Source organism: Sceloporus occidentalis, unplaced genomic scaffold, assembly GCF_023333645.1.
Source record: "Sceloporus occidentalis isolate IW3139 unplaced genomic scaffold, rSceOcc1.0.p SCAF_2, whole genome shotgun sequence".
Taxonomy (NCBI): domain Eukaryota; kingdom Metazoa; phylum Chordata; class Lepidosauria; order Squamata; family Phrynosomatidae; genus Sceloporus; species Sceloporus occidentalis.
In genome coordinates, this window is record NW_028316982.1 from 270,924,696 (window position 1) to 270,943,192 (window position 18,497).

The 18,497-nt window shown below is 42.9% G+C and overlaps 1 protein-coding gene across 4 annotated transcripts in view; it reads right to left on the reverse strand.

Moving 5' to 3' along the window:
* C2CD3 (C2 domain containing 3 centriole elongation regulator) overlaps positions 1-18,497 on the reverse strand; it is a 72,769-nt gene that overhangs the window by 26,567 nt on the left and 27,705 nt on the right. For all 4 annotated transcript variants that reach the window (XM_089513071.1, XM_089513070.1, XM_089513069.1 and 1 more), the window contains 10 exons: positions 18,312-18,495; positions 16,977-17,175; positions 16,331-16,503; positions 16,084-16,207; positions 14,728-14,996; positions 13,390-13,479; positions 12,612-13,238; positions 11,751-12,062; positions 5,716-5,854; positions 2,780-2,844 (listed from right to left, as the gene is read on the reverse strand). In XM_089513071.1, the coding sequence (XP_089369197.1) occupies positions 2,780-2,844; positions 5,716-5,854; positions 11,751-12,062; positions 12,612-13,238; positions 13,390-13,479; positions 14,728-14,996; positions 16,084-16,207; positions 16,331-16,503; positions 16,977-17,175; positions 18,312-18,495 (2,182 nt within the window). The remainder of the gene's footprint in view (positions 1-2,779; positions 2,845-5,715; positions 5,855-11,750; positions 12,063-12,611; positions 13,239-13,389; positions 13,480-14,727; positions 14,997-16,083; positions 16,208-16,330; positions 16,504-16,976; positions 17,176-18,311; positions 18,496-18,497) is intronic.

Consider the following 18,497-nt stretch of genomic DNA (forward strand, 5'->3'; position numbering starts at 1 on the left):
AGATTCTGATTCAGTTTGTAAACATCCAATTTCTAACCATCACTTTTTAAAAAATATTCACTTGCTATAACTTCTGTGTGTCTCTCCACCTTCTGCATGGCTCTTTCACAGGTACATTTGTCATTGTTCTCTTTGGCAGCATTATCGGTTTGAAATTCACAGATAAAACTTTTCATATCATTCACATAAGTGCCCCCATGTGGAGACTGCCATAAACAGATTTAGAAACTCTGAGCCTTGGTCCCACAATCCGGATTTCTCACATGCTGTACATCCCGTCCAGTACCACCGCCATCCCTGCCTGTTTCTCTGTTTCATTGTAAGAAAGAATTCAAGGGCACCGAAAGGACTGGAGAATGACTGCTGTTTCCCTTTGAAACAATCCTCCCTTGCCTGGGAAGCTGGTGCAAACAAGAAATGGACCTTTCTTTTTTGCAAACACAAAAGTAATCTTTGTTTGGACTATCTCCTGCAAGCTAAATTTTGCATTCTTGTAGAGAGGCAAACAGAACATTCAAATTCTCTTCTCAGGGTAAACAGATGTCATACATTTCCCAGATAAAATGCCTGAGTTCAATATCCAAGGTATGGCAGAATCTGAAATTGCTGCAGAATGAGCAGGGATTGTTTTGGCAGGAAAAGATGCAGTTGTGAGAAAGAGGTTGCTAAGTATATCCATGAGGCCATGGGAAAAGGATGGAATCTCATGTAGGGAAGGAGCCTGTAGATCGCAATACACAAGATACAAACAAAAAGTGGGGAGGGAATGTAAACTCCAACTTTTAAGGACTGCTTTAATTTTTTTGGTGGCAGAGGGGGGAAATATTAAAAAGCCAAACACAAACTAATTGCCTAAAATGAAAAGAACTTGGCCATTTTAGGAAAGACAAGAATAAGCTTTAATGTTCTGGCAGTCTGGGCTCTTGCCATTAACACTACCTGCTGTCTGCAGCCAGGCTTTATTATGCTGGACACATATTGTGTGCCAGGTAGTCACTTTAAAGTTTGGGCCTGTAATTCTCCCCCCTTCCTAACCCCAATCCAGATAGCAAGAACTGTACACTTGACACTGGTTCAGAAATCCTAGGATGTACAGCATTCATAGAATCATAGAGTTGGCCCAACAAGGGCCATCCAGTCCAACCTCATTCTGCCATGCAGGAACTCACAATCAAAGTGCCATCTAGCCTCTGCTTAAAGACCTCAAGAGAAGAAGACCCCACCATGCTCTGAGGGAGTGTGTTCCATTGTCAAACAGCTCTTACTGTCAGAAAGTTCCTCCTAATGTTGAGCTGGAATCTCTGTTCCTGAAGCTTGCATTCATTGTTCCATATTCTATTATCTGGAGCAATAGAAAACAAGCTTGCTCCATCCTCAATGTGATACCCTTCACATACTTAAAGAGGGCTAAACATCACCAGCTCTCTAAGTCGTTCCTCATAGGGCATGATTTCCAGACCCTTCACCATTTTAGTCGTCGTCCTCAAGACACGCTCCAATTTGTCAACATCCTTTTTTAACTGTGCTGCCCAGAACTGGAGACAGTATTCTAGGTGAGGTCTGACCAAGGCAGAATAGAGTGGCACTATTGCTTCCCTTGATCTAGACACTATACTTCTATGCATTAACTTGCAAACAAATAACCAGGTTTGCTCTTGCAATGATTTCTATGAGCTTCACACTGAAATTTTATTTGGTACATCAGTTTGTTCAAGGATGTCACTAAGGGGATGCTGGAGATGAGAGTCACACCAGGTGACAATCTAAGGAGGAGGTGACATCACTGCTCCCCAAACATCTGCATCTTGGCTGAAACATGCTGTGACATTCGCCTAGGTCAGTGATGGCGAACCTATGGCATGTGTGCCAAGGGTGGCACTCAGAGCCCTCTCTGTGGGCACTTGTGCCATCGCCCCAGCACAGAGTTTGCCAGGGTTTGTTATTAGAAAGCCAGAGGGACATGGCACTGTGTGTCTCTCCACCTTCTGCATGGCTCTTTCACAGGTACGTTTGTCACTGGCAATAACTAAGTGGGTTTTGGGTTGCAGTTTGGGCACTTGGCCTTGAAAAGGTTCACCATCACTGGCCTAGGTCCTTTTAAAACACTGGAGCTCAGTGGAAGAGATGGGGTGAGTGGGGCGAGGCTCAGTGGAAGGAGAGAGACCTCAGGTTTGTTTTTTTAAAAAATTAAGTTTAATTTTTCTAATTTTTAAAATTCTTTTTAGAAGTATAATTTTATTTTACTAGTTGTTTACACCACAATGATTTATGAGTAACATTAATACAAAACACATTACCAAGGATTCTGTATAGTGTGATATAGGAGGAGATCAATGGGGTGTGAGTGTGAGACACCATGATTTAATGCACCGAATGACACCAACCCTCATAATGCCACTGAATGTTTTTAGGCCACATTACACTTTTACAACAACTTTATGCATTAGGTGCATATAAAGATCTTCAGCCAGAAGATGTGGTTGAGGGAAGGTGACCTCCTCCTCCTAAGGAGATGGAAGATTTCAACTGGAGACTTTCTACTTCACCAGCCAAACCTTGAAATCTCTAAGAGTCTTTCAATCCCATTAAAGCAGGGATACAAATTCTTTAATTTGTAGCTTTAAGGATTGGGCACTGGCACTATGACAGGAAAAGCTGCATTGGTCATGACTTGTATTATGAGACTTAATTCTTCTTCCTCCCCACAAAAGTTTGGAAGTTTTTAAAGAGGCTTTTTAAAAAAGCTGTTGGCCTTTTGATCACAATGATTAGAAAATACCTGATTTATGCCAGACTTTAAAGACAAGAGTTTGCTGTGGGTCCACAAGAAGCTCATTGGAGAGCCTGTAAAGAGCAAAAGAAGGAAGTCATAAAAGAGGAAGACAAAACTTTATTGCAATTGCAATGGTATGACAAAAGGGGAAGCTAGTAGGCCTTTTTTGGGTACGGAGATATGGGAAACACCAGCATGTTTCCTTGACAAGTGCTGTACACATTTCCATTCATCCGGTATGGATGAATTAACACTACTTTGTCCTAAACTGGACTGAAACTTAGCCCACAAAGGCAAGCTCCTTTTTCCTCTCTCTCTCCCTCCCTCCCACCTTCCTTTCTTCTATTGTCTCTAATTGGATCTAGCTTTATGGTAAGCTTTACTGTGGGCTATTAGGGGCAGGGGCCCATCATTTTACTGTTAACTCTATCAGACAGAAGGACTGTGTTATAAGTGTGTAACTGTGTGTATGTGCCCTCAAGTCACCTGTTGGCTTGTGGCAACCCCCTGAATTCCATAGGGTTTTCTTAGGAAAGAGGTACTCAGGGATGGTTTTGCTAGTTCCTTCCTCTGAAATAGAGACTACAGCACCTGGTACTGTATTTGTTGATGGTCTCCCATTCAAGTACTAACCAGGGCTGACCCTGATTAGCTTTCCAGACCAGGTGGGATCTGGTGACTTTTAAGGTATTTAGGCCACAAGGGTATAGTTATGGGGAGGGGGGGGGGGCAAAATGAGGACATCCCTCCCATAGGAATTCTTGCCCTGCAAATGTATTGTTCTTTTAGTTCTCAATTTCTATAATTGCAGTAACATCAGCTGAGCATTTACAAACAGAGTTTAGGCATCCCAAAGGAAAGATTTAGCCATAGTAACCAAGGGAAGGAGAACACAGCAAATAACAAGATGGGAATTGTTTTCTAATTCTCACTCTCTGCAATGCTAGAAATTTGCAGACTGAAGAAAATTTTCATGGGGAGAGGAGAATTGTTATAGGAGGCAGTGTCCTCCTTTTGCCACCAAACCTGGTGGTGGTGATGAAACATATAACCTTTTCGGACTGCAACTCTGAGAATCCCTTAGCCAGAATGGCCAGTTGTTTTCCATCTTAATTTGTTTTGCATCCTATTAGCTTAATACTCTCTCCCAAATATATTTTATTTTTCTACAAACCCTGGGGAGTTTGTCACCTCTCCTCTCAGTTTACCCAGTGAGTAGTCTGGGTTCTGTGTCTTCTGGAATACACACTACTTGAGTCCTCTATTCTAGGCAATGATGGAGCACAGTGTGCATTTTATCCCATTATTCTAAAATGACAATGTTCATGACCGCATGACTGGACTCTCGCCATCTTCTGAAAGATTAAGGTGGGGATATTCAGAAGTGGAGACTGTATCGGTCACCTTACAATCATAGAATCATAGAGTTGGAAGAGACCGCACAGGCCATCCAGTCCAACCCCCTGCCATGCAGGAAATCCAAATCAAAGAATCCCCAGCAGACGGCCATCTAGCCTCTGCTTAAAGACCTCCAACAATGGCACTGGGTGGTGTCAACGCAGGAAACAATATAATAGCCACTGTTTGTCCCTAGAACTATCTACCAGTTGTTGTTCGTACATTTCTGCAGCGTCTAACAGAAAAAGCTGATCTGAAAACTACCCATGCATCTAAACATTTTCTCCACAGTGCTGAAAACAGCTGATGCCCAGCAGCCTAAACAGCCATTGTTATGATTTGATAAAGTGTTTTTGACCTCTAAGGGGGAGCAATAACAGAGACCGGCTAATGTCTATTTAAGGGTTGTTTTCATGCTTCATTTCTACTTTGAGAAAATGCCCTCACATTGTCAACAAGAGCCACAGAAGTTTACAGAAGGGCTGAAATCCACAATACAGATTGTTTATTATAGTAGATATTCAACAATCTACTAAGGAGATATAGTAGATGCTCACAATCACAAGCATCAGGGGGGAAATTGAGGGGTTTTGGGTCCCCACTCACCCCACCAGTGATCTCAAAATAACTTCTAGCAAAGAAACTTCAGCAAATGTGCTTGGTTCGTGTGGATAAAAATGAAGGTGGGTTAGAACTGCACCTATCTGGCTCAAAGGATGTCTTGCCAATCCATGCTTAACAAATCGTAGGGTGTTGTTTTTAAAGTAACGTCCACCATGTTTGTCCAACAACTCACTTTCCAAGGCACATTGAGGGTATATTGAGTATGGATGGATCCAGCCTTACTTCTCTTAGGGGAGATTTTCACAAACAAGGTGCTGTTACTGAGAAAGTCCTGTCTCAAGCGTTTCTAGTCAGCAGCAGTTCTGGGCCCCTGTAACTAGAGTTAGCCTTTTGTGGTCTGGATGAAGAAAAGGAGGGCTTTTTAAATTATGGGCACGCTCTTAAAATCTGATTTTTAAATAAGAGTTTTCATCCGTTCTGTATTGCCTCAGGGGAGGTGCTGGGCAGAGAGGCGATGAATAAATATTGTGTTGTATTAGTGACATACTAGTTTATGTATATCCCATATTTCCCCCAAAAGTGGGACTCAAGGTGGCTTCAATAAAATACAATGTCTTTGATTTAATTTTTAAAGAAATGTGGTTTTTTTGCTGCAGAACAGGGAGTAGGGAGGAGACAGATGTAGGGCAAAGTGGTGTGATGTGTGTCTCTGTGTGTGAGATGAGAAAGTGAAAGGTTAAGTGCTCTTGTTCTTGGTAGTTTCCTCTCTATTGCAAACTCCTAGTACCATTTGGCAGCAGGGACAGGCAGGGTGTGGACACTAAGGGGATGGTGTTGTTCCAGTTTTGATGTGGGTCCAGTTGCTCTGACTGGAATACTACGTCTCTCCCCTTCAGTGTTCCATTACAGGAATCCAATTTCACTCATGCTTAAGTAGCAGTTATTGGAGCTCTGTCCATTAAGAGACCCTTGTTGCGTGCCTGGTCTGCTGCTGGAATCCCCAAACAGGGGACTCTGTATTTTCAATGATATCTGTAGTAATAGGGTTATCGGCATCGGCAGCAACAAATGACACATAGCTGCTAGGCGTAGTCACTCCACGTTCAGTGAGGGGGCTCCCTGAAAGACACAATAGCCAAAGAGGAATGAAGTCAGTTTGGAAGCGCATGTAACTTCTCAGTAAGAGATTCAAAGGAACAGAAAGCCCTTTTAGGTCAAGCAGCTACTATGGGAGCAGGCCCCATGGGAAGAGAATGAAAAACAATACAGTACTATGACAAGGGTTGGCAAGTGTGGAAAGCTAGAGAGCACATTAGTTCCTCCAGGAGACCTTGGAGGGCTCCACTCCCATGCAATAAATAAATAAATCCCCAAATGGCTAGTAACTCCAGTAACTATGGTGGTAGAATTCAAAGACATAGCTGTGTTAGTCTGGATCAGGACGCAAAGGGATGCTGTAGCACCTTTGAGACTAAATGAAAGAAGTTGGTAGCATAGGCTTAAGTCTCATGCATCTAAGTAGACTTTAAGTCTATGTAAACATACACTACCACCTTCTTCCTTTCTCTCAGTTAATCTGAAAGGTGCTACAAGATATAAAATAACTATGGTAAATTGTTTAATTCTCTTTTTACACTGTTTAAATTAATCAGGCCGTTTTTATTACATGCGACCCTGAAATCTTTAGACAGAGGGTAAGGTATAAATATTTAAATTAATAAATAAGTTCCCCTAATAATAGCTCTATGAAATCTCACCCTGCCCCCAATATTGTTTTTCTTAGGCGCTGACAAGAAATGTTTGGTCTAGCTCAATGTTTGGAGGAACACTTCGAAAAATAGTATTTCTGGAAGATTTCAGAAGCATTCGCAGAAGTACTGTCAGAGTGGGCCCAATGGTTTTTGGGGAGTAGGACTGACAGCTTTGAAAATGCCCTTTTATGCGCTGTTTCAAAGCCAGGCTGTTTATCTCAAAAACACAGGAAGAAGTCAGTGAGAAAAGAGATTAGCTAATCAGTTAATTGGCTTGACCTAGTTGTTTGCTGTTTTGCACAAAGTCGCTCTTGTGCATCCACAGAGAACAACAAGGTCACCTTTTGGGAAAGGGCCTCAATGCCATTTCGGAGACTGGAACAATACAGAATGCAAATCCTGTGGCCACGTCCTGAATTGGAAGCGGCTCAGAGCACACAATACTGCGTGCATCAAGGTTGTGGGGACAAAGACAGCTTTGATGACATGACTTCCATGGGGCAGAGAGCACTGGGCTCACATTTTAGATTTGCTGCACTGAGAGACCCTGAATTGTGCAACTTTGATTTTGCCATTTTATATAAGGGGCACCATTTTACTGTCCCATTGTATTTAAAGGGACTTGAACATCCATAGATTTTTATATCTATGGGTGGTCCTGGAACTAAACCTCAGTGGATAACAAGGGACAACTGTACAACATGACTGTGTCTTTTCTGTCATATGATAAAAAGCAACATGGAAGATCTGGTCTGGGCATATCCAGATGCAGACCTTGCTCTACTGTACTCAGTTAGATGCCCACCAGGCATGTCTTCCAATGTGAGGGCACACCGGCAACTCATTTATTTTATTTTTTTATTTCTCACCTTTCTCCCAGTACGAGACACAAGACGTCTCACAAGATGAATTAAAACAAAATACAGACAGCACAGTAGATGACATGAGAGTTAAAAGAAATTAAACATGCAATCATATTAAAAAACATTTAAAACAGTTTATAAAAGTCATAAAAACACACAAATGATAAAAATGGATTTTACCAGCTGTTGCAATAAACAGCATGCTTCTCTCCAAACAAGGTTTGGATACTCAACACTACAATCTGTGAAAACAACTTAAGGGTCTGAAAAGACATTCCTCCAAGTGGAAAGCATCTGATTTTCCTCAAGAACATGGCATCAATCTTTCAAATCAAAGATGAAATAGCAAGTGGGCAAAATACTTACACAAAATGTGTCTATGTAGCCTCTGGCAAGAATTCTGTTAGGATTACAAGACATTAAAACATACAGAGAATTTACTGTATAAGTCTTTGGGTTTAAAAAAAACTGCACATCCCACTCTGGGAACAACTCTTGCACAAAGTCCCATTGAAGTGAATGGGACCTAGCAAGAGCAGGGATGTATTCACACGGAGCACACATTCATTTCAATGGAACTTTCACACGATTGAGGGAGATATTCCCTGCAAGGCCCATTCATAAAATTGCCATGCTGACACTGCATGGGATACAGAGGAACATCATCCAGCACTAGAGACTTATATCAGAACTGGCTTAGTTCTGCATTCCTTTAGATTTTTTATACCCAAGCCACAGTGAACTTCTGCATTTAAACTGAAGACCCCAATGAAAAGTAAGGATCTCTAACAACAACAACAACAATAAATGTCCCACCTCTCCTCAAGGCAGGGTACTACAGGTCAAAATACAAAATACAACAGGTGTTATTTATAGTTAGATGCAAGTTTAATGAATTATTCCTAATTGGCATTTTGATTTTTAAAAGATAAGCATATTTAAGCAGAACAGAAAAGCTCCTAGTTGAAAGTTGAGGTTCAAATATACAAGCTGTTGATTTACTAGAGTACCAGCATCCTTAACATGTCTGAAAGATGTTTGCACAAACTAATTTTATCTGTGTCAGAAAACAGGCATGTCTCCACCAAGAGTGATCATTTTGTAAGACATGAATTAAAAAAAAAAAACTGGCACATTTGAAGTGTATAATGATGCTTCCAAAATTTGACTGCTCCAGTGAACTACTTTTTGAATTACTGACTTTGTTAGACATTTAGCAATAGCAAGTACATTTCTATACCGCTTATCAGTGCACTTAAGCACTCCCTAAGTGGTTTACAAAGTGTAAGCTAAATGCCTCCAACAATCTGGGGACTCATTTTAGCATCTGCAGAAGGATGCAAGCCTGAGTAGAGCTTCAGCCCTGCTGGGCTGGAATTGACCTCACAACCTTGAAGCCTTAATGGAAAACATACAACTCCTCCATGCTTCTGTGTGAACCCGTAACCTAGAGGAGTGAGTTAAGGCCATCTGTCGGGGATGCTCTGGTTTAGATTTCCTGCATGGCAGGGGGTTGGATTGGATGGCCCTTGCGGCCTCTTCCAACTCTATGATTCTATGCAACAGCACTCTCCTTAGCAGTTAGGTCATTCTGGTGTATCTGCAGAAGTGACTGAATGATTCACTTACGCCAAGTGCAGAGAACAGAAGAATGAACTCGATATTTGAAAGGATGTCACATTGAGGAGGAAGCAAGCTTGTTTTCTGCTGCTCCAGAGAACAGGACCCGGAACAATGGATGCAAGCTACAGGAAAAGAGATTCCACCTCAACATTAGGAAGAACTTCCTGACAGTAAGGGCTGTTCGACAGTGGAACAAACTCCCCCGGAGTGTGGTGGAGTCTCCTTCCTTGGAGGTCTTTAAGCAGAGGCTGGATGGCCATCTGTTGGGGATGCTTTGATTTGGATTTCCTGCATGGCAGGGGGTTGGACTGGATGGCCCTTGTGGTCTCTTCCAACTCTATGATTCTATGATTCTATGATCCCATCAGAAAACAGTTGGAAGGTGGCCAAACTAGGATAGGAACCCATACCAAGGTATGGCAAGAAGCTTCTTCTGTAGGTACTTTTGACTCACAAGACCTGTTATATTCACAAGCAAACACCATTAAGGCTAGCCATTACAATGCCCCCTAAGTCTGGCTGAATGCTAACATCATGTGATGGGTAAACAGAGGTCACAAAGATGCTGGCCAAAGGAGATTAGGGGATCACTGAATGGGAAACAGGACCAGAAATTAATTGCTTGGAATCTGAGAGGAGAAGCAGCCCTGAAGATCTGATACCATGGTGCCAGCCAGAAAGAGCCAGAAGAAAGACTGTAGGGAACACACAGAGAGGTGCACTGGTTGTTAACTGTGGAAGATGCTGGCATATGATTCTGACCACCTTGAGCTGAGCCTGAGGGAGGCACCTCTATGATGATGATCTTGTTTACAACATAACCTTTTAAAGAAAGTGAATGCATTTTTTCTCCTCTATGAATACTGTAATGCTTAACTTCTTGTTAAAGATCAAAGGTGTGTCCCAAAGTTTTGCCATTCATAATGATTACCTCTAGGGAGGCATGAAGAGCCACAGAGGTTCAAAACTGCATTGTGTAACATGGTTTGTTATTGTGTAATGAGTCAAGGGGATTAAAAGGTGGTAGCAAATTCCTCTGCTCTGGGGGGGGGGTCCCAGATATGAACTGGGAAAGGGTTTTAGCAAGCCCTCAATTTCCAGTCCCCAGGGGAGCTTAGTAAACAATTCTGACATGAATGACAAACTAATGAACATCAAATTGCAGCATCAATGGCTCATTTTGTGATGTGCTGACATACCCTGAGGCATTGGCGGGTTACAGACCGCCTCTTTGGGGCGGGCTGTACCTGCCCCTTTCCCCGCTGTATTGGGGCTTCAGTGTCTAGAGCGGCAGCCGCTGAGGCCCCGATCCTCCGCTTTTCGGGCTGCAGGGAAATGGCAAAAGGCCCCTTCCCTGCAGCCTGAAAAGGGGTGTCCCTGGGGCTTCAAGCCCAAAGGACACCCTGCGGCGGCGGGGAGGAGGAGAAAGGGGCCGCTTGGCCCCTTTCTCCTTTGGTCTGCTGGGCGCAGCCGTGTGAAGGCTACGCCCAGCGGACCAAACCAGGAAGGAGCTCCGAAACGGAGCTCCTTCCTGCTCCGCGGAAAGGGCGCATTATGCGCCCTGGCGCGGAGTGAGGACGTCACGTCCGTGCCGGCCCATATAGAGGCGGCGCGGTCATGACGTCCTCATGGCAGCGGCTGTCTGGAACGGCTGCTGCCATTTTGTGCGCGCAGAGCGCGCACTAGGGTTAGGGGGTGCGAAAGCACCACCCCTTTCTAACCCTAGTATGCGCTCTGCGCGTACCTTCGTGCCCGTCTGTAACGGGCCATAGTTTGGGAATTACTTCTCTAGAAGTCCCACATCATTTTTTCTAGATAAGCCCTATTAGGCCTAAACACCCTGAAGGCATACCTTGGAAGCTAAGCAAAGCCAGGCTTTCTTACTACCTGGATGGGAGACTGCCAAGCATCCCAGGTCTTGCAGGCTATATTTCAGATGCAAAAACACCTCTGAGTATTCCTTGCATAAGAAAACCTTATGGAAATAATCGATCACCATAAGTCAACAGTCAGCTCGAAGGCACATAAACACATATAAGCCATGGGACTTTGAATCCTTCTGCAAAGCCACAATGAAGAATGGAGAAAGGAAACAGAAAGACAGAGACAAAGTGTTAAGCATATGTGAAGTCGAAGGCTTTCATGGCTGGCATCCATAGTTTTTTTGTGGGGTTTTCAGGCTCTGTGGCCATGTTCTAGAAGAGGTTATTCCTGATGTTTCGCTGACATCTGTGACTGGCATCTTCAGAGAATGCTGGGATGTATATATCCCGCTCACCGGGGAAAAAAAAAACCTTGGTAGACTTACTCCCTACCTATTTATTTGCTTTTTATTATGTGCAGTTTTGCTGAATAGATGGAGAGAGAGCTTGTTTAGTGGTTTGAGGGTCCAAGAGACCAAGGTCTGAATGTCTGATCAGCTATTGAAACCCACTGGATGACCTTGGGAAAGTCACACTCTCTCAGCCTCAGAGGAAGGTAAACCTGAAATTTTTCTGTACAAATCTTGTTAAGAAAATCTCCTTGATATGTTCGCCTAAGGGTTCCCATAAGACAGAAACTACTCGAAGGCACACAACAACCAAAAGAACAGCTGTAGAAAATGGATGAAGAACAGCTAATTGCAGATGGACACTCAATTGCAACACTCTAGCATTGTGTCCAAAATTAAACATAACAATCTGTTTTGTTCAGCATTGCAAATGAAAGCAAAAATAGTTTGTGGGGTTCATGTTGACACACTTTTTGGTAATGTAGCAACCCCTGCATTTAACTTACCCTTTAAGCTTAAGTGCATGGCTCTTTCCACGAGGATACTAGCAGCAAATGTCTTCTCATGGTCCATGGCAGGAGGAGATGCTTCAGATGATATCTCAGTAAGGATGTCTGCAGCTGCAGGAGTTGGTTCCAGAGGGATCTCAACCTTTTGCCCAAGTGCCTCTTTTTTTTCTTCACCTTCACTGCTGCTGCTATGGCTCCCCTCTTCAGTGAGTTCAAGCCCATGGGAGCTAGTGGAAGCCACTGCAATGTGAACACGCACAGCTGCTCCCCACAGGTTTGAAGCATTGCGCCGGAACAAGGGGAAGACACCTGTAATCATTGGATAAGCAAGGCTCAGAAAGCACTGTGCAACCTGGTACCTTTGAGAAGAAGCTGCAGAATCTTACAAAACTATGAACATTGGTTTTGTTTCTACTGCCTACAGATAAACATGTCTCCCATTCCTGGAAAAGCCTTATACCAACTCAGACATCCCAGCACTGAGTAATCAGAAGCATATACCTCTGAATGAAGAACGTGTATCTTTCAAGTTATGGCTGCTCCCTATATTTTTCATAGCACCCCTGCTCCCAAATTAGAGCAACGGGCAACTCTGGATGGATCTACCTATCCCTCAAAGAACTTGCTCAAATCATTTTAAAAAAAAGTAATCAGTGGACCAGGTCATAATCACATCTTGTGGCAACTTATTTCACATCGTAAATATGGACTATATAAATATGCCCAGGAGGCTCATGACTATTAATAGATTAGTCTCTGAAGGGGAAAATGCAAAGATTGGAGAGTGAAGAACTGCATTCCCATTGGACCCCAAGGCTGCTCCCTACCGACTGCTTTTTAAACAACTGAGAAACATACCACTAACTGTTCTCTTCTTTCTTGAGCTCTCTCCAAGCGCTGAAAGATCCACATAGGCTGACCCAATCAAGCGGTCAGTGTCCAGTGGTCTCTCCACATGGCTTTCATTCCCAAAGGCTCGCCACACCTGGAGCTCCAGCCTCTCCTCCCTGAAGTACCACCATAATGCATGGCTCTGTTGAAGATCCATTTGTTGGCTTTTCTTAAAGGTCACTGTCACATGTTTCTGGTCTTCAACTAATTTTGGCCTCCTCAGTGATGTCCATGTGGCTTCTTGATCATACAGCTTATAGCGAAGGTAGCAGTAGATGCGTTTATTCAAGTGGGTCTGCCCGGCAAGTAGCAGACACTGCACTGGCAGCCACAGCCTCGGGACAGAAACAGTCACTGTGGCAGGGTTTGCAGCAGACTGGTATTCGCCCTCACTGTCTTCCTGCAGTTTCTCATTGGAGGCTTCCTCCCAATTCCAGCCTAAAAGCTTTGCAGCATCCAGAACACGTTCTCTGTCCCCAGGATGAGCAAAGGTCACAGAGATCTCTAGGCCTCCAACTATGGTTTCCATGATGTTTGCACAATCTGAAGGCAGCACATCCTCTGGAAGACTGACTGGGTACCAGCCTCTAATACCTTCAACACAGAACAAACAAACAAACACAGAGAGATATTATCTTTCTCTGATATAACATTTTTTTTTAATTGTCTGGGTACTTTTATATCATAAAGCAAAGTTGTTAATGGTGTGACAAAAACAACTGAATTATTTGAAAGAATCTTTTACCTGATCTCTTAATCAACAGATCTTTGGTTGCCACCCTGGCAGTTCCCAGAAGGTAATCTTTCAAAGCTGAAGCTTTTGTTGTAGGCAAAGCTAAAAGATGAAAGAAAGAATATGAGATAAGCATTAAAAACTGAAGGTGAAATGTTAAGACCAGAAATACTGGCATATTTTAGTTTTAGGCTTTAATTGCCAGGATCTAAGCCTTAGAAGATGCATTTCAACTTTTTAGAATTTGGAACACCACTATCAAAGCTGAAAACCCACCAACTAATGTAGTCATGAAGAAAGTGTGTGGCCACCTAGGAACCCCAAGGGCACTGGATGGTGATCACAAAAGGACAGGGTTAGGCCCCTAGGTCTAAGGATCCCCACTCCTGCATTAAATAAAAATATAGGCTAGTATTCTGTATTAGGTACTTATTTAAGTAGACTTATGTAAGTAATTAAATATTCTTAACCAAGTAATCTCTCCTGCCCCAACTCCACTAACCCTGGAGGAAACATCATCCACCCATGCTTTGATCATTTGCAGAAATGGCTTCAGGCAATTGATGCTGGTAAACTAAATGGGGTGTGTGTGTGTGTCATGTGGCAATAATGCCACTAGTGTGACTAAGTAGTTATCATTAATACAGAACAGTTGTGGGTGAGTAAATCTAATCATGGGGAGGAGGTCCATTTTGCAGGTGATTGGAGCATGGATGAATAACATTTATGTCAGATTTGTGCTCTGGCCAAGAGATGTTACTCAGTTGTTTGTTGTTGTCTGCATTCAAGCCATTTCGAATTTATGTTGGCCCTATCATGGGGTTTTCTTGGCAAGTTTCTTCAGAGGGCGTTTGTCATTGCCATCTTTCAAGGCTGAGAGAGTGCAACTTGCCCAAGGTAACCCAGTGGATTTTCATAGCTCAGCTGGGGTTTGAACCCTAGTCTCCAGAGTCACAGTCCAATGCTCACACCACTACACCACACTGGCTCCTAACTTAGTTTAGTATACTCAGTTAAGTATACTTAATTAAGTATCCAATATAGAATATCAGGTATGGATTTGTCCAAGCAGAATGTACTGAAATGGTTTACAGCATAAAAGGTGAATAAGAAAAGCAGTTCTAGGGTAAAGGATCTCACTTTGGGATAATTTTATGAGATCAGAACCACATGCATGAAAACTGTCCTTACAGCAGTTAGGATTAGACCTTGTTGTTTTGAACTTCTTTACATTGTTGGGCTTTTTTGTCTTTCCCCATCTTCATTCACCTCAGTGTGACAGTGGCATGCATGTAATGTAAGTTTACTCGACTGGTACAATTTGGATCCATTCCTACTCATCCTCCCTACCTGAGTTCAGGTTCTGGTGGAAGACAGAAAAGACAATTTCTGAGCGCTGCAAGAGCTCCCCCAGACACAGTGCTTCTCCGCTGCTTGCCTGGACCACAAGATTGCACGGGAACTCCATGTGGTGTTCAAACTCGGGGCAGAAAGTACGAGCCACCGCACGTGTGTTGCGTCTCTCTGCCTCAGGCAGGAAGGGGATATGGATTGATACATAGGCATTCACACCAACCTCAGCACTGTATTGGAGCAAAGGGTTCTTTTCGGCCAAAGCCCTAAGCAAAGAGAAGAAAACATGCCAGTGGCACCCGTAAGAAGAAGTTACAAACAAATGTCCTATAATATATGAATTTATGTTGGTTTTATGTTATAAACAGGAAACAGGAAAATAAAATTCTAGCTATTTGGTCAGACAATTAAACTGAGCACTGTCTATTCTGAGTGAAAGCAGTTTCCTTGGCATTCCGAAGGAGTTCTCTCATCAGCTCCCATTTGGTCCTTTTGGCTGGAAATGCCAGGAAACAAACCTGGGATCCTCTATGTAGGGAGAAGATGCACGTTGTTGTTGCTGTTAATTGCCGTCAAATCAACTTCAATTTATGGCGAACCCATAAATGATACACCTCCAAGTCACCCCATCACCACCCACCTTGCTTAGGTTCACTGACCTAGTACTGCCATGATCTAGTAACACCTCCAAGCTCTTTCTGTTAACTGAATGTTACTTCCTAGGCTTCTTTCTAATTATCTGTCTAACCTTTCATAATGTAATGTATAAGTGCAAAGAGCTGGAGTCATCAAGCGGACCCTGGCAATGCTGAACAGTGATACCTTCTGTCAAGACCATGGATTAAAGTGCCATTTCGCTATAGCTCATGGGTGGAGAAGGTAACTCATGGGCCACATGTGACCCCAGGCCTATTTGGTGATAGCTGCAACTCCTTACATTAAAAAAAAAAAATCCCTCCTTGGCCATTTTATGCTCAAGTGAGGCTTGTTTTTTGTGGCCTTGTGACCAGGAAATTGTCTTTGCAGTCAATTCTTGTTGGAAAAAAAATGCCCTTCCTGGGCCTAAAACCTGCCTAGGGCAGACCCAAAACCGGCAACATTTCCCTCCAAGTCCCTTTTTGGTTAATTTTTATTTTTGGGGGTAGGCATATGTATTCCCTCCAGGCCCTTAGAATGCCAATGAGGGCTCCTTATTGCCAAGGGTTGCCCATATCTGTTGGAACCTAAGTGCACTACATATTGTCTCTGACAATAAGCTCTGCTTGCATCAGGAAAAAAAATATTAGACCTTTCCTGACCACTAGATGGTGACAAATAGGTAAAATGTCCATATCAGCATTGGTTCTTTCTTACCTCGCGGCTGCTTGCAAACCAGCTGCAGAGCGTATCTGAATAGAAATAGAAACAGTTTGAGCTGCCAGGATGCCTTTGGCTACTTTCAGGGAATGTCTGTATCTGATGCTCACATCAAGGAAACCTGGAGAAAGAAATGGAGTGGATAAAAAAGAAATATATATTTGGCTCTCTGTTCAGTCAACCCTGGGGCCTGACTGAAATTGTTCCATGCATATTAGAAATGCCCTCCACTGTTTTCTGTTACCTGAGGACTGGGCATGGTGTTGCCCTGAGCTTTCAGTTCTGGGGATCAAGGGCAGACTGAAGGTCTGGATCCCCACAGCCTCCCGGCGCTGCATGGTCACCATGGCACACAGGCGTGATAGTGGCAAGGTCCCTTTGGCAACCATCTGGTCTCGGACATTAGGGTAGTAATACCTGGGCAAGAGATGGGGCCAAAGTGTCAGTGGGAAGCAAACTGTTCAGCTGGGCTCTGAACATAAACTGGGTTGTATTGGAAAAAGAACTTCTTAAAGTAAAGAACACTTTGCCAGATGTGCACAAATTCAAAATTTTGGTCCCAAAACCTACCCTCAACTTATATGTGAGGTCAACTTATAGTTGAGTATATACGGTATTACATTTTAATATTTTTAATGTAAAATTGTTTTAACTTTTTTAATTGTTTACTTTTTTAAAAAATATACTTATACTTTTATTAACACTTTTGTATTGTTTTTAAATGGTACTTTAAATTTCTTGTTAGCAGCCTTGAATCCTTATATTGGGAGGAAGGTAGGATATAAGTAAGGAAAAAAGAAAAAAAAGAAGAAAACCCCATGATAGATTCACCTTTGGGTTGCCATAAATCAGAAATGGCATTAAGGCAAACAACAGCAGGAAGAACATACCTGCACCAGACTTCAAAATGAATTCCTCCTGCTCCTTCTCCTCCTCCTGCTGGCAAGCCCCGTGCAGAGAAAGCATCGAGCAGCAGCCGCTGGACAGGGATGTCAGCAGGGACCAATAAGGAGTGATGACGTTCATCACTGAAGGTGGGGTCGGGGAGGCACAAGGTGGTGGCTGAACGGAAAGCTTTTAAGGCAAGGGCTGTGGAAGAAAAATAATGAAAAATTCAGAAGGTAAATGATAAGTGTTCACATCACATGTAACAGTGATCAAACACTGATACATCAATGAGCTTGGAACAATTCTCCAAGAATCCTTTTCTCATTAAAAGGCTTAAAGAAATGTGAAGTCGAAGGCTTTCATGGCTGGCATCCATAGTTTTTTGTGGGTTTTTCGGGCTCTATGGCCATTTTCTAGAAGAGTTTTTTTCCTAACGTTTCGCCAGCATCTGTGGCTGGCATCTTCAGAGAATGCTGGCATAGAAGGGAATCAGGTCACACACAGAGAGAAAGAGAGAGAGAGAGAGTGAGAGAGAGTAAGAGTATATATATATCCAACTGCCAGCATTCTCTGAAGATGCCAGCCACAGATGCTGGTGAAACGTCAGGAAAAAACTCTTCTAGAACATGGCCACAGAGCCCGAAAAACACACCAAAAACTATGGCTTAAAGAAAATTTGATGAGTTTTGTCAACACACACAACATGGGCCATCAGATTCCATAATCACATTATTCTGGTATTGGTCATTCATATTAGTCTCTACATGCACAGCTTGACGTGCCTGTTAAGGAAATATTTCTTAGTAGCCATAAAGATCACTGATTTTGGTATCCTTCAGCAAAAAAACTAAGATTCTGATTATCAAAATGCAAATGAAAGTGAAATGAAATGCAATCACTGTGGAAGCAGTTATTGTTGGTGAGAAGTTGACTTTAATAAGCCACAGCTGTCGCTATTCTTTGATGTTCTTTTGTTGTCTGTTTTATTGAATCATTTCCTGTATTGCTATGTATTTTATATGTATTATCCTACTAGAGAGGCCCCTTCCCCACCACCACTCCCTTTGTGTTGTGTCTTTTTAGATTGTAAGCCTGAGGGCAGGGAACTGTCCAATTATAAAGATGGTATGTACAGCGCTGTGTAAATTTACAGCGCTTTATAAATAAAGGTTAATAATAATAATATTCTTGACGAATGTGCTACTTTAATTTCATTTCTGAAGTTCAGTGACAGATTTGCCCATCACCAAGGCACCTAGTAGGTTCAAGTGAAGAAGCTGCAAAGAGCATTCAGGAACAAACGGATGGCAAACAGTATTTTCACAAACTAAGCCTACCACATTCACAGAATTCTGTCCCACGTAGTATGTCAGACTCTGATTCCTGAACTGGAAAGTGGTACTGCACATAGCAGTCGGCCTCTCCCCAGACGGTGGACTGGAGGGGAGTGAGCCCTTTAATGCACTCAACGTGGATCTCAAAAACATGCTCCATTAATCCTTCTTTTTCCTGGTCTGACCGCT